Here is a 23,935-nt window from a genome sequence, read left to right on the forward strand (position 1 = left end):
TATGAAATCATTTTTATTAAATTTCAATTTTAATTAAATCAAATTTTCTTTATATCATGAAATTAAAGTAAAAAAATTATATATTCATTCACAATGTACTGCAAACGATGACTCATAAACAAAGTCACAGCTGGGAATGTGGCTCAAACTTCTTAAAATCTTAATTTTTGAGGGTATAGCGAGGTGAACAGGAGTTCAAAGCGATAACAGTTAATCAAGGTACAGGGTTTACACGACTGCTGTGGACGTAGCAGCTCAGTGTGCAGACCCGCCACCTCACAACTTGTCGACTACCCGGCGGTCCCGTTACTGCAGGCAGAGTACATGTTACTTTACCAGCGACACTTCTTAGTTTTACACAGATCACTTGTTTTAGTAAGATGGATACGGTGTGCATCAAAGATAAATTCGGCAACGTTCGGTGGTTTCTTGGGGAGGACATACGGCTTCCACCCATAATAGAAAATCAGAGTCTCGCGGACCGCTTGAGTTTCATCAACAACTTTGACCTTAGACCTGACGACGTAATTATTGCCGGTTACATGAGGTCAGGTAAGAGCATAACGAGCTCCCCTACTTAAATTTTACACTCACATCGCTTTATTCATAGTTTGTACATAGTTTTATATATTAAAATAAGTGTTTACTATTTTCTGTGTTTCATTCCAATAAACGAAAAAGTGCGTACGCCCATGTGTATATGTGTCTAAACTTTAAGTACGAAATAAATCCCAACCAGAACACTTCAGTTTCGTGGTAGGAGACCATAAAGGTAGTGAGGGTCAACTTTGTGGAGAGTCAGTTTTGTGAGAAAATGAATAATTTGATCATAACAGAGTTATACTCTGCTGTGTTAAACTAGAAGTGAGAAGTGTTCTTAAAAGGAATTTTAATCAAGGTATCCCACGGTGTTTAATCCCGATTTTCTCGAAAAATGGCAAAATTCACACGTGTTTGTTACTGTATCCTCGAGGGAGCCCCATCATACTACTAATCATAATTTCGTGACATTTTTTCTATCTACTAAAATAAATATTAATCAATCATCAGTTTAGACTGAAAAGTTTAAAAGCAAACATATCCTTTAGTTAATCCTGATGTCATCCAATGGGATGATTAAATAACGACTTCTCTATGATGAGGAGAAGAAAGGAACTGAGTGATTGTCTACTTCCTTCCCCGAGTTGTTTAAAAAGTATTGTGGGACTGTCAACAGATTGTAAACATGCTTCTCGCAAAATAAGCACACATATAAAAACACGCTTAAATCGCTCAATTTTTTAGAGCAAAAAAAAAAAACTTACAAAGAAATCTCAAATTATTTTATTTTAATTATGTAATTACAACAAATCTCAATTTTCAGAGTTAGGTGTTATATTGTGGCGGCAGGTCACACATTATCCTCTATTGTGTGAAGGTAACAACTGGCTTCATCAGATGATCTACATGTTGCTGGAAGGAACGCTGGATCCGCCTCCCTTGTTTGGATCGGATTCTAACGTGAACCTGGAGTTTGCCACAGACACTCGACAAGTCCTCCCACCTGTCAAACCTCGCGCTCTTTACACGCACCTTCTCTTCAAGGACCTGCCAAAGGTCGTCACTGAAAAAAAGGTCAAGGTGGTGCACATCACGAGGAACCTCAAGGATGTCTTTGTGTCTTTCTATTGTCTTGCAGAAAAATTTCCTTTGCGCCCGTATTATCCACCGTGGCCAGAGTTTTTGTCTACTATGCTAGATGATGGCGGTGAGTCATTGCATTCGTTATTTTAAGACGAAATGAAGCAAGAAATATTATCCTCAGGTTATAATATGTACAGAAATTTTGAAATAACGTAGGTGATTTGATGACGATGTATCAAGTAAATATTTCTATAAAAATAAACGGTTTAAAAGAATATTTTTTACTTTTCTAATTTCTTGGGTTTTTTTTTTTTGTTTCACGTTTTGATTACAGTTATGAGTTTTCAAAAAAAAAAACGAAGAGAAATAGTTACTTACACTGATGTGTTTTCTCACAAAAATAAATAAGTTTTGGCAAATATTTATCATTTTACTATAAATTTGTAAAATATCTGTTTATCTTAAGTGTGGTATGGAGACGTCTTTGATCACGTGACAAGCTGGGAGAAGGCGATCGACGATCATCCTGAGCATCCATTTTACTGTGTGACGTACGAGGAGTTGACACAAGTAAGATCATCAGTGTCGTTACTCCTCGTATCCAGCGACGTCACAGTACGTCACTGCTCTTGCACGCTCTCTTGTGTCATGCGCATGGCCACATGAATGCCAACACAGGAGGGTCTCAAATAAATCCTATACTGTATATACTATATATTACAATAGTTTCTGTTTCTTCTTATCTCCCCAACAGCGGTAAACATCGTATTTAGTAACACAATTTTATAAATAAAAAAATGACTACAGAAATAGTCATCCACAAAGTTTCAAATGGTGTAGCAATTGCAAGAAAGGTTAGGAAAATACACTCGTCCTTACGATTAGTTCTTTCCATACTTAGCCTTAGCGTTTAGAAATGATGTAATAGCTAAAAAAGCATTGGGACAAGGTATTTGTCGCCCTCTCAATACTGAGGAGAAGAATATGAAAGTTAATTCGTTAATTGACTGTTGGCTGTTTCTGTTGTGTTTTATTGCTAGCTAGCTGCTGGACTGTTGGTCGACTCGTTTTGTCTGGGTTTTGATTGTCTGTTGTTTATGTGTTATTTCTGTTTTAATTTTCTGGTTTATTCCGTTCAGAATGGTGTTGATCAACTGGAAAATATTGACCAGTTTCTGGAGACAAACAGAGGAAGACCTTTCTGCCAGACGGTGGTTGAGAAATGTCACATCAACAACATGGCCAATCTGCGATTGGCACGAGATACTGAATCTGATTGGACCATGATTTTTCGGAAAGGTAAATGATATCTGTAAAGACAAAATCAAAATTAATGTCTGCGTATAAAAACACGTTGGTCATTTCTTTAATTTCTTCCCTTTCTTCCTTTTTCTTTCCTCCCTTTCTTCAAGCAAAATTGCGAGAGAACGTAACAGCACTAATACATTACTATAAAAATTTCAAAACAAAATAGCATTAGTAATAATAGTAATAATAATATGAATAATAATAATAATAGATTACAAATGAGCCCATTAAATTAACCATTCATGCTCATCACAAATTCTAATACTTTAGTGGGCATGCAGCTAGGCCTACTGGGCATGTGAGCATTAAAATGTGCATACTGTAGCACGGAATATATTTGTTTAATTTCTGTTACACTTACACAAGTTTTTAAACCCACTCACTTGTTCTTACAAATGTTCTATGAGTCAAACTATTGAGTGTAATATCTGCAGGAGTTGTAGGAGACTGGAAGAACTGGTTCACTGTGGCGCAGAACGAGGAGTTCGAGGAGGTCACTTTTGCTTCAGACTCATTAATAAAAGTCTGTAAATCCCTGCCACATACTGATGATCTCAGTCTACTTTATTACAATGAGCATTCAAGACAGTGATGCTCTCTCTCTCTCTCTCTGAATGAAAAATAAAAAGTGTACAGACCTGCCGAGAGCTCAGACACTTATCAATCGATAAATATTGTCTTCAAAAAGTAATAATAAAGCTACGTAATCGATGTCTATAAAGTCAGCCGGTCTGAAGACTCCTATAAGTGTACAGGCTACATACTTCGTAAAGCCTCTATGTTTGATATTGAAAATCAGTGATGTATGCTACTTCAAGACCAGACGTGGTGTAAAACTATATTCTACCTACTAAAGATGTACACGTCTATGCTAAGACAAAGGTATTGATATCAAATTAAAGTAGAGTTGTCTTCTGCTCTTGTTTTTCTTTCCAAACTGGCTTTACACAATACTTCTTTATCTACATGACTACATCATTATTACAAATCTCAACATTCTTTAATAATAACATTAAGGTTGACACTCATAAACTACCAATAACCGTGCAAATTCCCGTCAGAAATTTCACAGCAAATAGACCGGTATTTTTACAAAATTATTTTAGTTACATTTTTTATATATATAATGAAACTAAAGTAAAAAAAATTATATCCACATTCACACTGTACTGCAAACCATGACTCATAAAAAAAGTCACAGCTGGGAGTGTGCCTCAAACTTCTTAAAATCTTAATTTTTGAGGATATAAACAGATAATCTAAGTAACTATTTATATAATTATGCATACACGTATATCCAATATTCTTTCTTGACGTGCAAGTTTGAGCTTCACTTTAAAGATATTAAAAACAGAAATAATTTGTGTTTATACTTCAAAACCTGACATTAAATATTGTGTATAATGTATGCATTTAATGTGACATGTAATGCAATTTGTCACGCATTTAGAACTACACAGAGTTTAAAAAAATTTTTCTTTTTATACATCCCTACCTTTTTTCTTCTTTTTAGAAAACAAACAGCTGAATTACCAACTCAAATGCATCCATATACGCTCTTCGATGTTTTCAACGATGTACTTTTTACATGTAGCTGTGTAGAAGTTCAAAAGTCAAAAACTAAAATCATATATTCATCCACACCGTACCTGCAAACCATGACTCATAAACAAGGTCAAAACTGGGAGTGCATAGCGAGGTTAACAGGAGTTCAAGGCGATAACAGTTAATCAAGGTACAGGGTATACACGACTGCTGTGCACGTAGCAGCTCAGTGTGTAGACCCGCCACCTCACAACTTGTCGACTACCCGGCGGTCCTGTTACTACAGGCAGAGTACATGTTACTTTACCAGCGACACTTCTTAGTTTTACACAGATCACGTGTTTTAGTAAGATGGATACGGTGTGCATCAAAGATAAATTCGGCAACGATCGGTGGTTTCTTGGCGAGGACATACGGCTCCCAATCTTCATAGAAAAACTTAGTCTAGCGGACCGCTTGAGTTTCATCAACAACTTTCACTTTAGACCTGACGACGTCATTGTTGCCGGTTACATGAGATCAGGTAAGAGCATAACGCTCTCCCAAACACAAAATTTACACACGAACCGCTTTTCCCATAGTTTGTTTTGTACATGTGTATCTAATTGAGTCTTTACTGTTTTCTGTTTTATTCCAATAAGCTCCTTTTGTGTGCGTGCGTGCGGCTGCGTGCTTGTGTGTGAACTGTAACTATGAAATAAATACCAACCAGCACATTTCAGTTAGGTACAATGATCCCGTATAGGTTGTGACGGTCAACTTTGTGGGAAGGCAGTTTCGTGAGAAAATGAATAATTTGATCATAATAGAGTTATACTCTGTTACGTTAAACTAAAATGAGAAAGGGTCGTCAATAACATTTTAAACAAGGTTTTTCACCGTGATTAGTCCCGATATCTCTCGAGAAATTGGCAAATTCAAACGCTGTTTGTTACCGTATCCTTGTTGAAACGTGGGAAATTTCACAAGTTTACAGTTTAATTATGTAATTAAAATAAATCTAAATTTATAGAGGTAGGTGTTATATAGTTGTTGCAGGTGAAACATTATTTTCTATTGTGTGAAGGTAACAACTGGCTTCATCAGATGATCTACATGTTGCTGGAAGGAACCCTGGACCCCCCTCCCTTGTTTGGACCGGATTCTAACGTGTACCTGGAGTATACCTCAGACACCAGACGCGTCCTCCCACCTGTCAAACCTCGCGCTCTTTTCACGCATCTTCTCTTCAAGGACCTGCCAAAGGTCGTCACTGAAAAAAAGGTCAAGGTGGTGCACATCACAAGGAACCTGAAGGATGTCTTCGTGTCTTTGTATTGTTTTTTACAAAAATATTCTTTCTGCGAATATTATCCAACGTGGCCAGAGTTTTTGTCTACTATGCTAGATGATGGCGGTGAGACATTACAATTTACAAGCGTTAAGTTTTTTTAAAGATGAAATTACACAAAGAGAATTATCCTCTAGTTATATTTCGTACAGAAAAAGCTGAGTAACACAATTCTTGTAATAACGGTGTATCAAGTAAAAAAAAAGAACAATCAGTTTAAAAGAATAGGTTTTATTTTTCCAGTTATATGGTTTTCCGAATTACCTTTTGATTAAAGTTACAAGCTTTCAAAGAAAGTAGAGACATATTTACTGGCATTGAAGTGTTTTCAAAGAATTTTTAAAATAGTTCCTTATCTTTAGTGTCGTATGGAGACATCTTTGACCACGTGACAAGCTGGGAGAAGGCGATCGATGATCATCCTGAGCATCCATTTTACTGTGTGACGTACGAGGAGTTGACACAAGTAAGATCATCAGTGTCGTTATTCCTCGTATCCAGAGACGTCACAGTGCGTCACTGCTCTTGCACGCTCTCTCATTGCTCATGCCAACATGAATGGCGAGGGAGATTATATATAAATGCTATAAATATAAACACAATACATTAGTGTATACGTCTATATCTCTCACACAGAGCTAAACATATTTTCTGTAACCTTTCTAAATAAAAACAAAAGACTACCAACAGTCACCTACACAGTTTGACACACACACATTCACTCGCGCACACACACAAACACACTGTTGAAGACTGCTGTAGCAATTTCCAATGAAGTTTTGGCAAAAGTGCTCTTCCTGGCTAATAGTTCTTTCCATACGCAGCCTTGGCTTCTATAAATGATGTAATAGCTTAGGAACCAGTGGGACAGGAAAATTCTCGCCCTCTCAATACTGATGCGAGAAGAATATGAAAGTTGTTCACTGTCAGCATGAAATTTGCCAACACGCCTACCATCTTCTTACACCACTGTGGTGATGTAGTTGGTGAGATATGTCTGTGATGATGTGAGAGCTTTAAACCACGCAGCTATGGTGTATGACAGACCTGGGCAAAGGCCGGCCCGCCTCCTGTCTCTGTCCGGCCCGCCCGCCAGTAAATATATTATATATAGAGTATTGGGTAAAACTGCGTTAACTATATTAGTCCGGCCCTCTAAAACCATCCCAATTTCTCATGCTGCCCCTTGGGAAAATTAATTGCCCACCCATGGTGTATGACATAGTGTTCGTTGTGCAAAGACTATCATCCTGTTAGTTTTGATCAGCTCATTATACAAGCTTTAGCCTTGGTATACAGAACCTCGAACCACACAGAGCGAATGTTAGAATGTTGTGAATGAGGTTGTGATAAACCGACTAAACACAGAGTTACTGATCTCAAAATTCCTCACACATGCACTGGTTTGTTGTCCTAGTCACAACACACGCACTGGTACTTTCATGTGAATATATGTAAATAAAAAGTTTGCAGTTAAATTAATTAGCTAGTTGACTGTAAGTTTTTGCTGTGGTTAGTTTAGTTGCTAGATAGGTTGTTGCTGAACAATTGGTCGTCTCGTTATCTAGGTTCTTTTGCTTGTTTCTTGTTTTTGTGTTATTTTTATTTTTTCAGTTTTGTTGTTTATTCCATTCAGAATGGTGTTGATCAGCTGGAACGTATTGACCAGTTCCTGGAGACACACAGAGGAAGACCTTTCTGCCAGGCGGTGGTTGAGAAATGTCGCATCGACAACATGGTCAATCTGCGAATGGCACAAGACGTTGAATTTGATCGCACCATGCTTTTCAGAAAAGGTAAATGATATCTGTAAAGACAGAATTAAAAGTAATATCTAAGTGTAAAGACACATTAGGTTTTTTTTTTTTATTAATTTCTTCCTATTCTTCCATTCTCTTTCTTCCCTCTTTTAAAGGAAGACTGGGAAAAAACGTAACTGATCTATGACATTAATTTTAAATTTTCCAAAAAAAAGTAATTTTAATAGTGGTGATAATAATGAGGATAAATCAGAGCATGAAATTAACCATATATGCTCATCAAAATTACAATACTAAAGTATGACCTACTAGGCATCTGGGCAGTAAAATGTTCATTCTCTAGCACGGATATTATTTCTTTAATTTCTGTTAAATTTACAAGATGTTTTGAACCCACTCACTTGTTCTGACAAATGTTCTGTGGGTCAAACTATTCAGTGTAATATCTGCAGGAGTTGTAGGAGACTGGAAGAACTGGTTCACTGTGGCGCAGAACGAGGAGTTCGAGGAGGTCGTCCGAAAGAAGATGGCCGGCTACAAAAGTCTCCTTTGCTACCAACTTGAATAATTAAATCAACACATTGCAAATCTCAGTACCAGCAGATAGTATCTTTTATCAGACAATTCATTCTTCGTTCTTCTCGATATTCCAGACTTTGTTACTTTTGCTACTACATAAATAAGTGTCTGTAAATCCCTACCCCATACTGATGATCTGTCTACTGTTGTTATAATGAGTAAACAGGAAAACGATGCTCTTTCTCAATGAAAAATAGAAACTCTAGATACCGACAGTAAGCACAGTGTTTAAATCCGGACACTAAGCTATCGATAAATATCGTCTCCAAAAAAGTAATAATAAAGCTACGTTATGTCCGTAAAGTCAGTCTGTCTAAAGACTCCTATAAGTGTACAGGCTACATATTCACATGAATGTGTACACAAGAACAATAAAGTATTGTCAATGTGGCGAACGATAGTCATTACATAGAGCTGTCTGAATGATGAAGAATTTAACTCGTATAAATAGAAGATTCGTCTAATTACTCTAATAAATGTAAAAGCCTCTATGTTTGATATTGAAAATCAGTGATTGATGCAGCTTGAAGACGAGACGTGGTGTAAAACTATATTGTAACTATTGAAGATACTTCTTTGCTAAGACAACGGAACTGATATCAAAACAAATTCGAAAATAATTATATAGCTTATTTTTCCCGGAGACTTCTATTTATAATCAGTAAATTGAAGGCAACCTTATATTTGAATGCCGTCGAAAGCAATGATGATCCCATTCTGTCTCGTCAGGCGTGTTGGTGTGCACGGCTTGGTGTATGTCCAAACTATTAATGTGTGATTAAGACAAAAGAAAAAAACTTATTGTGTGTTGTCGGAAGCACGTGTCGCCAGAGTTGTCTTTCCTTGAAAACAGGTGGAAAAGGAGTGAAGGTAATATCTTGCACGTTCTTTAAGGTACTGAGTTTATCGAGGTCACTGCTAAGATCACGTGAGTACTTTACCCTTTCGTGAACCTGTACATGAGTTTGGGGTACAGCGATAGATGATGTATGCAATCATTCTCCTACATGGTCTTACCTGAGCACAGTGCTGGGAGTGCCGTGCATCGTCAAACACTCAAGTCCTTTAGTGGGCAGTTGGAGTCTGTACTTATCCAGTCTTACAACTGCAGCTGATACCTGCTAAGGTGCTTTACAAGCACCAGTACTTAAGAAGGAACATTAAAGCTCATCATCAGTGTGACTTTTTGTGAAGAGTGGCTGTATCCGATGTATAATTATAATTAAATGTCCGAGAGAAACTCTCAACTTTTTTCTGCGTCACGACGTGACGTCAAAATGTAGGCTGACGTCACATGTCACGTGTCTCAATTCTACATGTGCTTGAACGAATAAAACAAAATAAAGGTAAAAGGCTCCAGAGTTTTCTCCCTTATGTATTAATTCATCTACGAACAGAATTACAACCTCAGACTCTACTGTGGTAACAACAATGTGTCGCACACGTGTGTGCTGCGCGTTAACTAGGTCATGCCGTGCGGTCGGCGCGTACGTGTAGCTGTACTCAATCCTGATTGACCTGATTTGTCAGGAGAAACTTTCCCCAGTGGTTGTGATGAAGATCATTCCATAGTGCCCGGAGAGAGTGAATGGTCAGAATCCATTAAAAAGCAGGTGCTTGCGTGACAGTAAGCAAAATTACTATTAGGTTTTTATGTAAGTGTGCGCGACCACAACCTTGTCTTAACGAGTCGGAAGTTGAAGTTGAAGGTTAGACACAGTCCAAATATTACTTCGATGTGGAGAAGACCCTAACACTGCGGAGATCTTCAAGGAAAAAAAATCATGGTAAATTCGCCACATTGAACATAGTGGGCTGTGATATAGACAACCTCATTGGAACATCAGAGAGGTACTACTGTACACAGCATAAAAAGTGAGAACAAAGCAAACGAAAAGGAAAAAATCCGAGGGTGACTGACACTCTAGATCTTTGTGACTAAAGCAGGGTCTTCAATTAAAAATGAATAAAAAACCTGATGAAGTATTTTTTTAAAAATAACCTGCTGATCCGCAGATAAGCATATAATCTAAATAACTATTTATATAATTATGCACACACTTACATACACAATACATGGCTGCAGATTACTAATTGCTAGTCTTTATTGAAAGTTTCAGCTTCGCTTTAAAGACATTAAAAACAGAAATAATTTGTGTTTATACTTTATAACCTGACATTAAATATTGTCTATAATGTATGTATTTTACGTGACATATAATGCAATCTGTTACGCATTTAGGACAGAACAGAGAAAGTTTAAAAAACCTGACCAGTTTTTTTTTCATAAACCCGACACCTTTTTCTTCTTTTTGGAAAACACACGGGTGAATTACCAACTCAAATGCATACACATACACACACTGCATTGTTTTCAACGATGTGATTTTTACATATAGCTGTCTAGAATTAAAAAACTAAAATCATATATTCATTCACCCTGTACCTGCAAACCATGACTCATGAACAAAGTCACAGCTTGGAGTGTGGCTCAGACTTCCTTAAATCTTTATTGTTGAGGTTATAGTGAGGTGAACAGGAGTTCAAAGTGATGACAGTTAGTCAAGGTACAGGGTTCATACGACTGCTGTGCACTTTACAGCTCAGTGTGCAGACCCGCCACCTCACAACTTGTCGACTACCCGGGGGTCCCGTTACTACAGGCAGAGTACATGTTACTTTACCAGCGAGACTTCTTAGTTTTACACAGATCACTTGTTTTAGTAAGATGGATAGGGTGTGCATCAAAGATAAATTCGGCAACGATCGGTGGTTTATTGGCGAGGACATACGGCTTTCACCCTTAAAACACCAACTCAGCCTCGCGGACCGCTTGAGACTCATCAACACCTTTGACCTTAGACCTGACGACGTCATTGTTGCCGGTTACCTGAGATCAGGTAAAAGCATCATTACCTCCCCTAATCGAAATTTGCACACACGCGTAACTCACCGCATCCCATACTTTATTTTGTAGATTTATAGCTAATTGAGTGTTTACTGTTTTTTGTTGTATTCCAATCAGTTCCTTTTGTGTATGCGTGTGTGTGTGTGTGTGTGAACTGTAACTATGAATAAAACTAACCAGAACACTTCAGTTAGGTAGTAAGAGCCTGTATATTTTGTGAGGGTCAACTTTGGGTAGTTTCAGGTTTTTGAGAATATTAATAATTTGATCATAATAGAGTTATACTCTGTTGTGTTAAACTAAAATGAGAAAGGGTCTTTGAAACATTTGAAACAAGGTTTTTCACGACGATTAGTCCTGATATCACTCGAAAATGGCAAAATTCAAACGTGTTTGTTACCGTATCCTTGTTGGAACCAATCATAACACGAACCAGAATTTCCTGAAGTCTGTATTTTCAATCTCTGTAACTACTAACTGAAGTATTAATCAACCGTCAGTTTAGACTAAGAAGTTTAGAAGTAAACAAATCTGGTCGTTAATCCTAATGTCATCCAATTGGATGATTAAATAATGACTTCTATATGATGAGGACAATAAAGGAAATGAGTGATTGTCTCCTTTCTTCCCCCAGTTTTGAAAAAGAGCATTGTGGAACTGTCAACAGATTGTAAACAGGCTTTCGCAAAATTGACAAGCATATGAAAACCCTCTTAAATCACTCAATTTTTTCGGAACAGAAAAACAATTTTAGCTTCCAAGGAAATCTCACAAGTTTACAATTATTTACGTAATTAAAATAAATCTCATTTTATAGAGTCAGCTGTAATATTGTGGTGGCGGGTGAAACATTAATTTTTTATTGTGTGAAGGTAACAACTGGATTCATCAGATGATTTACATGTTGCTGGAAGGAACCCTGGACCCGCCTCCCTTGTTTGGACCGGATACTAACGTCATCCTGGAGACAGCCACAGACTTTAACCGCGTCCTCCCAGCTGTCAAACCTCGCGCACTTTACACGCACCTTCTCTTCAAGGACCTGCCAAAGGTCGTCACTGAAAAAAAGGTCAAGGTGGTGCACATCACAAGGAACCTCAAGGATGTCTTCGTGTCTTTGTATTGTCTTTTAGAAAAATATCCTCTCCGCCAATATTATCCACCGTGGCCAGAGTTTTTTTCTACAATGCTAGATGATGGCGGTGAGTCATTGAGATTTGCAAGCGTTGAGTTTTTTAAAGACGAAATTACACAAAGAATATTATCCTCTAGTTATATTTTGTACAGAAAGTTCTGAGTAACATAAGTCTTGTAATAACGGTGTAGCAAGTAAACCTTTCTTGAAAAATGAACAAACAGTTTGAAAGAATAGGTTTTATTTTTCTGATTTGGTTTTTCATTAGAGTTACGAGCTTTCAAAAAAAATTAGAGACATATTTACTTGCACTCAAATGTTTTCCCACAGAAAAGTTTAACCAAATATTTACAATTGTACTACGAATTTTCAAAATAACTTTATCTCTAGTGTCATATGGAGATGTCTTTCACCACGTGACAAGCTGGGAGAAGGCGATCGACGATCATCCTGAGCATCCATTTTACTGTGTGACGTACGAGGAGCTGACACAAGTAAGATCATCAGTGTCGTTATTCCTCGTATCCAACGACGTCACAGTACGTCACTGTTCTTGCACGCTCTCTCGTCTAATGCGCATGGCCACATGAATGGCGAGGGAGATTATACATAAATCATACAAATATAAACATAATACAGTAGTGTATGCCTCTATTTATCTCTCCAGCACAGGTAGACATAGTTTCTGAAAGCTTTTGTAAATAAAAAAAAGACTACCTACAGTCACACACACACACACATGCGATAGCTCGCACACACAGGCACACACAATGTTCAAGACTGCAGTAGCAATTTGCAAGAAAGATTTGGCAGAAGTGCTCTTCGTGGCAAAAGGTTCTTTCCATACTCAGCCTTGGCTTCTAGAAATGATGTAATGGCTAAGGAACCAGTGGGATAAGATTTCTGTTCCCCTCTCAATACTGAGGTGAGAAAAATATGAAAGTTGTAGACTGTTAGCATGGAGTTCCCCCCCCCCACACACACACACACACACACCACCACCACACGCCGAGCATCTTCTTACGCCACAGTGGTGATGTAGTTTGTGAGAGAAGTCTGTGATGATGTGAGAGCCTTAAACCACGTAGCCCTGGTGTATGACATAGTGGTCGTTGTGCAAAGACTATCATCCTGTTAGTCTTGAATACCTCATCAAACATTTTTTATCCATGATAGACAGAACCTCGAACCACCTAGAACGAATGTTACAACGTTGTTAATCAGATTGTGATAAACCGACTAAACACAGACCTCGAAATTCCTCACACAGGCACTAGTTTGTTGTCCTAGTCACAACACTGGTACATTCATGAGAATACAGACAAATCTCGCTACTATGCCACCTACCGGGACAGATGAAAGTGGCATAGTATCGAGGGTTTGTAAAAACGGTTTTATTTGCTTAAGTAACCCGTCAGTCCAAAGCTCTCGAGATTCTTGCGGCGGATCTCGTACATCTCGTTGTCTAGTCCATCGCACGCTTGCATCACACCGGGCTTCCCGCTTCTCTGTTGTAAGAACTTCCTGACGGGGCTCCAATTTCCTCCTCGATCTCCTCCTCTTCGCTTTCCACCGGCTCCTCACTGCACAGCATCTCCCCCGCAGTCTCCTCCATCGTGAAAGACCCGCCAGTTGCGAGGCGCTCGTCGGCTTTGAGAAAGTCAGACAGCTCGATCTCCTCGTTCTCGTGCATCTTTTCCTCGGCAGGTGGCATAGTAGCGAGAGTAGGTGGTAGCATAGTAAATTTATTTTGCATTGAATTTTGTCGGGACCGAGCAAAAGTGATATAGTAGCGAGATATGACTGTACAGGTAGTCCTCGGGTTACGACGGTCTTCGAGTTACGTCGTTTCGTGGTTACGACGCTCAGTCCGACTTACGAGGTTTAGCGAAAGTAGACTCATCTGATAACCAGGCCTAACGAGAGGGGGGGACAGGGGGGTCTGGTGTACCCGGGCCCGCGGCTGTCAAGGGGCCCGGCCTTGGTCAGTGGATTTTTTTTTTCTTCTCCTTTTCTTTTTCTTTTAAAGAAAGGTCTAAGGACAGAACACCCAAGCATTACACATGCAGAAATTGAGTTTGAGTGTAGATATTGAGATTCGAATTGTAAACATACATTATATACTGGGAAAATAATTTACGATTACAAGTACAAGGGACCCGGAGAGGTCGCCTGTCCCGGGGCCCGGGCTTTCTCTCGGCGGCCCTGCTGATAACAGTTCATCAAAGAAAAGGAAGGCCATCACCATGGAGGTGAAAGTGGATATCTGAGGCAATCTGAGAAGGGGGAAACAGCAACAGAAATTAGCAGGTCATTAGGACTTAGTCGTTCGACTGTCGCTACGATTATCAAGGATAAAGATCGAATCCTTGAACACGTGACAGGATCTGCTCCTATGAAAGCGACAGTGATAACAAAGCGTACTGTACTGCACAATACTTTACTGTACTTATGTTTATTGATAATTATGTAGGGTACTGTGTTAGGATAGGTGTTTGGATAGGCTAAGTGTTTGCAGTACTGTACTGTTATTATGGTTCAGTACTGTATGAACGTATGATCCGACTTACGTCGAAATTCGGTTTACGACGCCGCGTTAAGAACGGATCCCCGTCGTAAGTCGAGGACTACCTGTATATGTAAATAAAATAGTTTGCAGTTAAATTAGTTCGCTAGTTGACTGTTGGCTGCTGGACAGTTGCTCGTCTTCTTGTCTGTGTTCTTTTGATTGTTTCTTGTTTCTGTGTTATTTTTTATGTTTTCAGTTTTGTTGTTTATTCCATTCAGAATGGTGTTGATCAGCTGGAAAGTATTGACCAGTTCCTGGAGACAAACAGAGGAAGACCTTTCTGCCAGGCGGTGGTTGAGAAATGTCACATCAACAACATGGTTAATCTGCGAATAGCAAAAGACTCTAAATTTAATTGGACCACATTTTATCGAAAAGGTAAATGATATCTGTAAAGATATAATTAAAAATAATATCTAAGCGTAAAAACACACTGGTTTTTGTCTTCTATTTCTTCCTATACCTTATTTCTCCCTCCTTCTTTTCAAGGTACCTGTGAAAAAGCGTAAGTGATCTACGATTTTATTTTTAAATTTTCAAATAATGTTATATTAATACTGGTGATAATAATGAGGATATTGGTACACGGACGTTTCGCCGCCGGACGTTTCGGAGCCGGACGTTTCGCCGCCGGACGTTTCGGCGCGGGGCACTTCATTTCGGCATTTCACGCGGGACCTTTAGCCGAAGTCAAGTGTGTGACTCCCCTTAGCTCACACATTTCTCTCGCCATTGTATCAATGTTTTTTCTCAAAGCTGTTGCGCATAATCTGTGACAATCAAAGTGAACTGTCTGTGAAGTCTGTGTGTAAAATTTGTTTGAAATAAAGAATTATTGTGTAATGTAGTAGTTACTTTCATTCTTTGAGAAGTAAGTAAGCTCTCTCACTCTGACATAATGCGGCGAAACGTCCGTCGGTGAAACGTCCGCACACGGAGGATATTAATAATAATATTAATAATAATAATACATTATAAATCAAGGCATCACTTTAGCCATTTATGCTTATCAAAATTACAATACTAAAGTATGACCACGGCTGGCCTACCGGGCATCTGGGCAGTAAAATGTTTATACTCTAGCACGAATATTACTTCTTTAATTTCTGTTAAATTTATAGGAAGTTTTGAACCCACTCACCTGTTCTTACAAATGTTCTACGAGACAAACTCTTCAGTGTAATATCTGCAGGAGTTGTAGGAGACTGGAAGAACTGGTTCACTGTGGCGCAGAACGAGGAGTTCGAGGAGGTCGTCCGAAAGAAGATGGCCGGCTACAAAAGTCTCCTTCGTTACCAACTTGAATAATTAAATCAACACATTGTAAATCCCAGTACCAGCACATAGTGTCTTTTATCAGACAATTCATTCTTTGTTGTTCTCGATATTCCAGACTTTGTCACTATTGTTTTAGTACTCATAAATTTGTGTAAATCCCTACCCCATTCTGTTGATCTCCGTCTGCTGCTGTTATAATGAGTAAACAGGAAACGATGCTCTTTCTCAATAAAAACAGAAACTCTAGAAACCGACAGGAAGAACAGTGTTTTAATGCGGACACTTAGCTATGGATAAATATCGTCTCCAAAAAAGTAATCATAAAGCTACGTTATGTCCATAAAGTCAGTCTGTCTAATGACTCCTATTAGTGTACAGGCTACATACTCACACGAAAGCGTACACAAGAACAATAAGGTATTGTCAATGTGGTGAACGATAGTCATTACATAGAGCTGTCGGGGAGACTCTTTATAATCAGAAAAGTGAATGCAACCTTATATTTGAATGCCGTTGAAAGCACTGATGATCCCATTCTGTCTCGTCAGGCGTGTTGGTGTGCACGGCTTGGTGTATGTCCAAACTATGAATGTGTGATTAAGACAAAAGATAAAAAAATATTGTGTGTTGTCGGTGGCACGTGTCGCCAGAGTTGACTTTCCTTGAAAAAAAGTTGGAAAGGAGTGAAGGTAATTTTTTGCACGTTCTCTAAGGGACTGAGTTTATGGAGGTCACTGTTGAGATCACGTGAGTACTTGACCCTTTCGTGAACCTGTACATGAGTTCGGGGTACAGCGATAGATGATGTATGCAATCATTCTCCTACATGGTCTTACCTGAGCACAGTGCTGGGAGTGCTGTGCATCGTCAAACACTGAAATCCTTTAGGGGGCAGTTGGAGTTTGTATTGCAAATATGTTAATGTGTTTTCGAAAAACAAAAAAATTGTATATTAGACAAATGTACAGTGAACATCTTGTCCTATTTAGATGCAGTAATAACTCTGAGACAAAAGTTGTCATTAATTTAATTTTACTGCTTGCAAAAGCTTACCTACAGTCTTGTGGATTTCCAAAGCCATCCCCCACATAGAACCCTTTATTACAATATTATAAAACGATATATAATTAAAAAATTTAATGAATGTTTAAAAGTAACCGAAGAAAATTTTGCTAACACTGGTTACAGAATAAATAACTTGTGAACTAGACAAATACTGATTTGAGATAAGTTTATAATCGCTATATGATTACTTAAAACTAAGCATGGTAATATATTATGTAAATTATTGTTACTGTGCTGTTAGTTTATGGCACAAGGAATGAAAAGCGCCAGCTATGATGTCTGTGCTTGACTTTGTTGAGGTGTGAAAATAAAACATACTTTGTGGTGTAAAATTTTACATCGTTTGCCTGCTTTGCAGATAGATGTGCTTTTAAATAACTGTAACCTTTTGTGCATATGTTTCTTTTATATTGTAAAACATAGTAGTTTATGAGTTACATATATTGGAGACAAAATAAATGTTTTTAAAAAAGCTTACATCTCGTCACTTATATAATGTCTTCAATCAGCGGACATCTTATTTATTCTCAAAAGTCCACAATACTGTGTAATCAGTTTTCATACTTACAGCATGTCCACAGACTCCTATATGTGCACAGTCCACAGACACTCATTAATAACTACAACTTAGATAAGAGCTAATTAAGTATTAATGATGTACCGAATAATGGTCATCACACAGTGGTGTTACAAAGTGGGAAATTTACGATACACATATGGAAAATTCGTGTAGTGGATGTCACACTCCGCAAAAGTCGCTAAGAAAAAGAAACACAAACTATCAGCTGGGCTCGGATTTTCTACAATAACATCTTTTACTGAGGTTTACACACAATCTTTACAAAAAACTTTATTGTCTAGTATCGTAGAAAAATTATCAAAATTTTCCGTTAATATTCCACGATAGCCACACACTTAGCCACATGGTGGAAAAGGGTAGGAGGTAAGTAAAAACATAGGTTGCCCTATAGGAGATGAATTTATTGATGAATCAGTGGAGAGATTACATCAAAAGGTCGACCTTTGGTGAACCTGTTCAAGTGTCTGGAGGACAGCGCCATGCAGTCTAGGAATGTTTTCTTCTGTCTGGTCTTGCCGACTAGTGGTGATGGAAGTGTTGTTTATCTAACACCTACTAAAGCAAAGCAGCTGAAATTAAACACTAAGGATTTAAAGATGTGCCCTCGTATCCTTGTAAACAACACGTGGCAGTTCTCCAAAGCTTATCTGCTCTCTAAATACTTGATCGGGAGGACGTTTCCTACATGTGTAGCTTGAGTCAGTCAGTCTCCATCACAGCTTAGAGTACATCTGCTCTTTGAGCAGCCACGACCTGTCAGGTGTAACACATGTTGTTCTTATTTTGACCTGCTGCTTGCTACTTACATTATTGGCAGCAAGTCTTATCGAATACCTACTTCCGTTTTTCTTCAGTTGTCTTCTGCTCTTCTTTTTCATTCCAAACTGGCTTTACACAATATTTTTTTATCTGCATGACTACATCATAATTAGAAATCTCAACATTCTTTAATAATAACATTAAGGTGGAAACTCATACACCACCATTAACTGCGCAAATTCCCGTCAGAAACTTCAAAACAAATCGACCGGTATTTTAATGAAATTATTTTAATCAAATTTTCTATATATCATGAAATTAAAGTAAAAAAAATTCTATATTTATTCACACCGTACTGCAAACCATGACTCATAAACATAGTCACAGCTGGGAATGTGCCTCAAACTTCTTAAAATCTTAATTTTTGAGGATATAAACAGATAATCTAAATAACTATATAATTATGCATACACATATATCCATTAGTCTTTCTTGACGTGCAAGTTTGAGCTTCACTTTAAAGATATTAAAAACAGAAATAATTTGTGTTGATACTTCAAAACCTGACATTAAATTTTGTGTATAATGTATGCGTTGCCGTTGCCGCTTACATGAGATCAGGTAAGAGCATCACGCTCTCCCAAACACAAAATTTACACACGAGCCGCTTTTTCCATAGTTTGGTTTGTACATGTATATCTAATTGAGTCTTTACTGTTTTCTGTTTTATTCCAATAATCTCCTTTTGTGTGCGTGCGTGTGTGTGTGTGTGTGTGAACTGTAACTATGAAATATATACCAACCAGCACATTTCAGTTAGGTACAATGATCCCGTATAGGTTGTGAGGGTCAACTTTGTGGGAAGTCAGTTTCGTGAGAAAATGAATCATTTGATCATAATAGAGTTATACTCTGTTACGTTAAACTAAAATGAGAAAGGGTCTTCAATAACATGTTAAACAAGGTTTTTCACGGGGATTAGTCCCGATATCTCTCGAGAAATTGGCAAATTCAAACGTGTTTGTTACCGTATCCTTGTTGAAACCTCATCATAAAACTGACCAGAACTTCCTGAAGTCTTCATTTTCAATCTCTGTAACTTCTAACTTAAATATTAATTAATCGTCAGGTGAGACTAAGAAGTTTAAAAAAAATCAAATCTGGTCGTTAATCCTGATTTAATGCAATGGGATTATTATAAATAATGACTTCTATATGATGAGGAGAAAAAAGGAACTAAGTGATTGTCTCCTTCATTCCTCCAGCTTTAAAAAAGAGCATAGTGAGACTGTCAACAGATTTTAAACATGCTTTTCGCAAAAATTGATATGCGTGTTAAAACCCTCTTAAATAGTCTCATTTTTTCGGAACAGAAAAACATTTTTATTTTCAAAAGAAATCTCACAAGTTTACATTTTAATTATGTAATTAAAATAAATCTCAATTTATAGAGGTAGGTGTTATATACTTGTTGACGGTGAAACTATTCCTCTTCGTGCATCAGGTTGCACATAAGGCCTCAACCAGAGTCCGCCACCGATGTCGATCGGCTGAAACCCGCTCTAGGTGACCCCATGTCCAGCCCTTTCCTTTCATCTCCCTTTCCACTGTTCTCCAAGTTTCGGTGAAACATTCTGTTCTATTGTCTGAAGGAAACAACTGGCTTCATCAGATGATCTACATGTTGCTGGAAGGAACCCTGGACCCACCTCCCTTGTTTGGACCAGATTCTAACGTGTACCTGGAGTACACCTCAGACACCAGACGCGTCCTCCCACCTGTCAAACCTCGCGCTTTTTACACGCACCTTCTCTTCAAGGACCTGCCAAAGGTCGTCACTGAAAAAAAGGTCAAGGTGGTGCACATCACGCGGAACCTGAAGGATGTCTTCGTGTCAATGTATTGTCTTTTACAAAAATATTCTTTCTGCGAATATTATCCAACGTGGCCAGAGTTTTTGTCTACTATGCTAGATGATGGCGGTGAGTCAAAGAGATTTGCAAGCGTTAAGTTTTTTAAAGAAGAAATTACACAAAGAGAATTATCCTCTAGTTATATTTTGTACAAAAAAAGCTGAATAACATAATTCTTGTAATAACGGTGTATCATGTAAACCTTTTTTAAAAAAAGAACAATCAGTTTAAAAGAATAGGTTTTATTTTTCCAGTTATTTCGTTTTCCGAATTACCTTTTGATTAAAGTTACAAGCTTTCAAAGAAAGTAGAGACATATTTACCTGCATTGAAGTGTTTTCGAAGAAATTTTTAAATAGTTCCTTATCTTTAGTGTCGTATGGAGACATCTTTGACCACGTGACAAGCTGGGAGAAGGCGATCGACGATCATCCTGAGCATCCATTTTACTGTGTGACGTACGAGGAGATGACACAAGTAAGATCATCAGTGTCGTTATTCCTCGTAGGCAGGGACGTCACAGTACGTCACTGCTCTTGCACGTTCTCCCATTGCTCATGCCAACATGAATGGCGAGGGAGATTACATATAAATGCTATAAATATAACACAATACATTAGTGTATATCTCTATATATCTCTCACACAGAGGTAAACATATTTTCTTTAACCTTTCTAAATAAAAAGAAAAGACTACCAACAGTCACCTACACAGTTTGACACAAACACATTCACTCGCGCGCACACACAAACACACTGTTGAAGACTGCTGTAGAAAGTTTTGGCAAAAGCGCTCTTCCTGGCAAAAGTTCTTTCCATACGCAGCCTTGGCTTCTATAAATGATGTAATAGCTTAGGAACCAGTGGGACAGGATAATTCTCGCCCTCTCAATACTGATGCGAGAAGAATATGAAAGTTGTTCACTGTCAGCATGAAGTTTGCCAACACGCCTACCATCTTCTTACACCACTGTGGTGATGTAGTTGGTGAGATATGTCTGTGATGATGTGAGAGCTTTAAACCACGCAGCCATGGTGTATGACAGACCTGGGCAAAGGCCGGCCCGCCTACTGTCTCTGACCGGCCCGCCCGCTGGCCCGCCTGCCAGTAAATATATTATATATAGAGTATTGGGTAAAACTGCGTTAACTATATTAGTCCGGCCCTCTAAAACCATCCCAATTTCTCATGCTGCCCCTTGGGAAAATTAATTGCCCACCCAGGTGTATGACAAAGTGATCGTTGTGCAAAGACTATCATCCTGTTAGTTTTGATCAGCTCATCCTACAAGCTTTAGCCTTGGTCTACAGAACCTCGAACCACACAGAGCGAATGTTATAATGTTGTGATTGAGGTTGTGATAAACCAACTAAACACAGAGTTACTGATCTCGAAATTCCTCACACATGCACTGGTTTGTTGTCCTAGTCACAACACACGCACTGGTACTTTCATGTGAATATATGTAAATAAAAAGTTTGCAGTTAAATTATTTCGCTAGTTGACTGTAGGTTTTTTCAGTGGTTAGTTTAGTTGCTAGATAGATTGCTGCTGAACAATTGCTCGTCTCGTTATCTAGGTTCTTTTGCTTGTTTCTTGTTTGTGTTAGTTTTATGTTTTTGGTTTTGTTGTTTATTCCATTCAGAATGGTGTTGATCAGCTGGAACGTATTGACCAGTTCCTGGAGACAAACAGAGGAAGACCTTTCTGCCAGGCGGTGGTTGAGAAATGTCACATCGACAACATGGTCAATCTGCGAATGTCACAAGACGTTGACTTTGATCGCAACTTGCTTTTCAGAAAAGGTAAATGATATCTACAAAGAAAAAATTAAAAGTAGTATCTAAGCTTAAAGACACATTAGGTTTTTTTTTTATTAATTTCTTCCTATTCTTCCTTTCTCTTTCTTCCCTCTTTTAAAGGAAAACTGGGAAAAAGCGTAACTGATCTATGACATTAATTTTAAATTTTCCAAAAAAAAGTAATATTAATAATGGTGATAATAATGAGGATAAATCAGAGCATGAAATTAACCATTTATGCTCATCAAAAGTACAATGCTAATCACCACAACTAGGCCTGCTGGGCATCTGAGCAGTAAAATGTTATACTCTAGCACGGATATTATTTCTTTAATTTCTGTTAAATTTACAAGAAGTTTTGAACCCACTCACTTGTTCTGACAAATGCTCTATGAGTCAAACTATTTAGTGTAATATCTGCAGGAGTTGTAGGAGACTGGAAGAACTGGTTCACTGTGGCGCAGAACGAAGAGTTCGAGGAGGTCGTCCGAAAGAAGATGGCCGGCTACAAAAGTCTCCTTCGCTACCAACTTGAATAATTAAATCAACACTTTGCAAATCTCAGTACCAGCAGATAGTGTCTTTTATCAGACAATTCATTCTTCGTTCTTCTCGATATTCCAGACTTTGTTACTTTTGCTTCACTACATAAATAAGTGTCTGTAAGTCCCTACCCTATACTGATGATCTGTCTACTGCTGTTAAAATGAGTAAACAGGAAAACGATGCTCTTTCTCATTGAAAAACAGAAACTCTAGATACCGACAGGAAGCACGGTGTTTTAATCCGGACACTTAGCTATGGATAAATATCGTCTCCAAAAAGTAATAATAATGCCACGTATAATCCATAAAGTTAGTCTAAAGACACCTATAAGTGTACAGGCTACATATTCACATGAATGCGTACACAAGGACAATAAAGTATTGTCAATGAAGCGAACGATAGTCATTACATAGAGCTGTCTGAATGATGAAGAATTTACCTCGTATAAATAGATGATTCGTCTAATGAATGTAAAGCCTCTATGTTTGATATTGAAAATCAGTGATTGAAGCAGCTTGAAGACGAGACGTGGTGTTAAACTGTATTGTAACTACTGATGAACGTAAGAGAGGTACTACTGTACACAGACTAAGAAGAGCAAAGAAATCAAACGAAAAGAAAAAAACCCGAGTGTGGCTGATATTCTAGGTCTTTGTGACCAAAGGAGGGCTTTCAATTAAAAATTAATAAAAAAACCTGATGAAGTATTTTTTCTAAAAATAACCTGCTGATCCGCAGATAAGCAGATAATCTAATTAACTATTTATATAATTATGCACACACGTATATACACAATACATGGCTACAGATTACTAATTGCTAGTCTTTATTGAAGTGCAAGTTTAAGCTTCACTTTAAAGACATTAAAAACAGAAATAATTTGAGTTGATACTTTATAACCTGACATTAAATATTGTGTATAATGTATGTATTTTACGTGACATATAATGCAATCTGTAACGCATTTAAGACAACACAGATAAAGGTTTTAAAAAATATGACCACTTTTCTTTTCATAAATCTATCTCTTTTTTCTTCTCTTTAGAAAACAAACAGCTGAATTACCAACTGAAATGCATACACATACACACTGCATTGTTTTCAACGATGTGCTTTTTACATGTAGCTGTCTATAATTAGAAAAGTCCAAAATTAAAATCATATATTCATTCACACCGTACTTGCAAACCATGACTGATGAACAAACAGGGAGTTGAAGGCGATAACAGTTAATC

General features: G+C 37.9%; 2 protein-coding genes across 8 annotated transcripts; both read left to right on the top strand.

The window, feature by feature from the left end:
* Window positions 1-203: 203 nt before the first annotated feature.
* LOC112566680 (sulfotransferase family cytosolic 1B member 1-like) lies at window positions 204-3,829 on the top strand. Of its 2 annotated transcripts, none has more exons than XM_025242990.1 (5): window positions 204-552; window positions 1,418-1,747; window positions 2,090-2,238; window positions 2,763-2,922; window positions 3,366-3,829. In XM_025242990.1, exons 1-5 carry the CDS (start codon window positions 381-383, stop codon window positions 3,521-3,523), a joined length of 969 nt encoding a protein of 322 aa, XP_025098775.1. In that variant the 5' UTR covers window positions 204-380; the 3' UTR covers window positions 3,524-3,829. The 2 variants fall into 2 exon arrangements, with proteins under 2 accessions (XP_025098775.1, XP_025098776.1); XM_025242991.1 differs by having other exon boundaries at window positions 2,090-2,193.
* An 845-nt stretch (window positions 3,830-4,674) lies between these two features.
* On the top strand, window positions 4,675-22,869 carry LOC112566679 (sulfotransferase family cytosolic 1B member 1-like). 6 transcript variants are annotated; one of them, XM_025242989.1, is made up of 5 exons: window positions 4,675-4,999; window positions 11,926-12,255; window positions 12,579-12,682; window positions 14,976-15,135; window positions 15,950-17,573. In XM_025242989.1, the coding sequence occupies exons 1-5, from the start codon at window positions 4,828-4,830 to the stop codon at window positions 16,063-16,065; spliced, it is 882 nt and encodes a 293-aa protein (XP_025098774.1). In that variant the 5' UTR covers window positions 4,675-4,827; the 3' UTR covers window positions 16,066-17,573. The 6 variants fall into 6 exon arrangements, with proteins under 6 accessions (XP_025098774.1, XP_025098773.1, XP_025098769.1 ...); XM_025242988.1 differs by lacking the exons at window positions 11,926-12,255; window positions 12,579-12,682; window positions 14,976-15,135; window positions 15,950-17,573 and adding exons at window positions 5,543-5,872; window positions 6,169-6,272; window positions 7,443-7,602; window positions 8,019-9,497 and having other exon boundaries at window positions 4,680-4,999; XM_025242984.1 differs by lacking the exons at window positions 4,675-4,999; window positions 14,976-15,135; window positions 15,950-17,573 and adding exons at window positions 10,718-11,045; window positions 21,998-22,157; window positions 22,578-22,869.
* The last annotated feature ends 1,066 nt before the right edge of the window (window positions 22,870-23,935 follow it).

This window comes from Pomacea canaliculata, linkage group LG6, assembly GCF_003073045.1.
Source record: "Pomacea canaliculata isolate SZHN2017 linkage group LG6, ASM307304v1, whole genome shotgun sequence".
NCBI classification, from domain to species: domain Eukaryota; kingdom Metazoa; phylum Mollusca; class Gastropoda; order Architaenioglossa; family Ampullariidae; genus Pomacea; species Pomacea canaliculata.

Coding starts and splice junctions, on each gene's coding strand:
- LOC112566680 (XM_025242990.1), top strand. CDS start 381: ATGGATACGGTGTGCATCAAAGATAAATTCGGCAACGTTCGGTGGTTT. Junction 1,748..2,089: donor TACTATGCTAGATGATGGCG/GTGAGTCATTGC, acceptor GTTTATCTTAAG/TGTGGTATGGAGACGTCTTT. Junction 2,239..2,762: donor TCGTATCCAGCGACGTCACA/GTACGTCACTGC, acceptor TATTCCGTTCAG/AATGGTGTTGATCAACTGGA.
- LOC112566679 (XM_025242989.1), top strand. CDS start 4,828: ATGGATACGGTGTGCATCAAAGATAAATTCGGCAACGATCGGTGGTTT. Junction 12,256..12,578: donor TACAATGCTAGATGATGGCG/GTGAGTCATTGA, acceptor CTTTATCTCTAG/TGTCATATGGAGATGTCTTT. Junction 12,683..14,975: donor CGTACGAGGAGCTGACACAA/GTAAGATCATCA, acceptor TATTCCATTCAG/AATGGTGTTGATCAGCTGGA.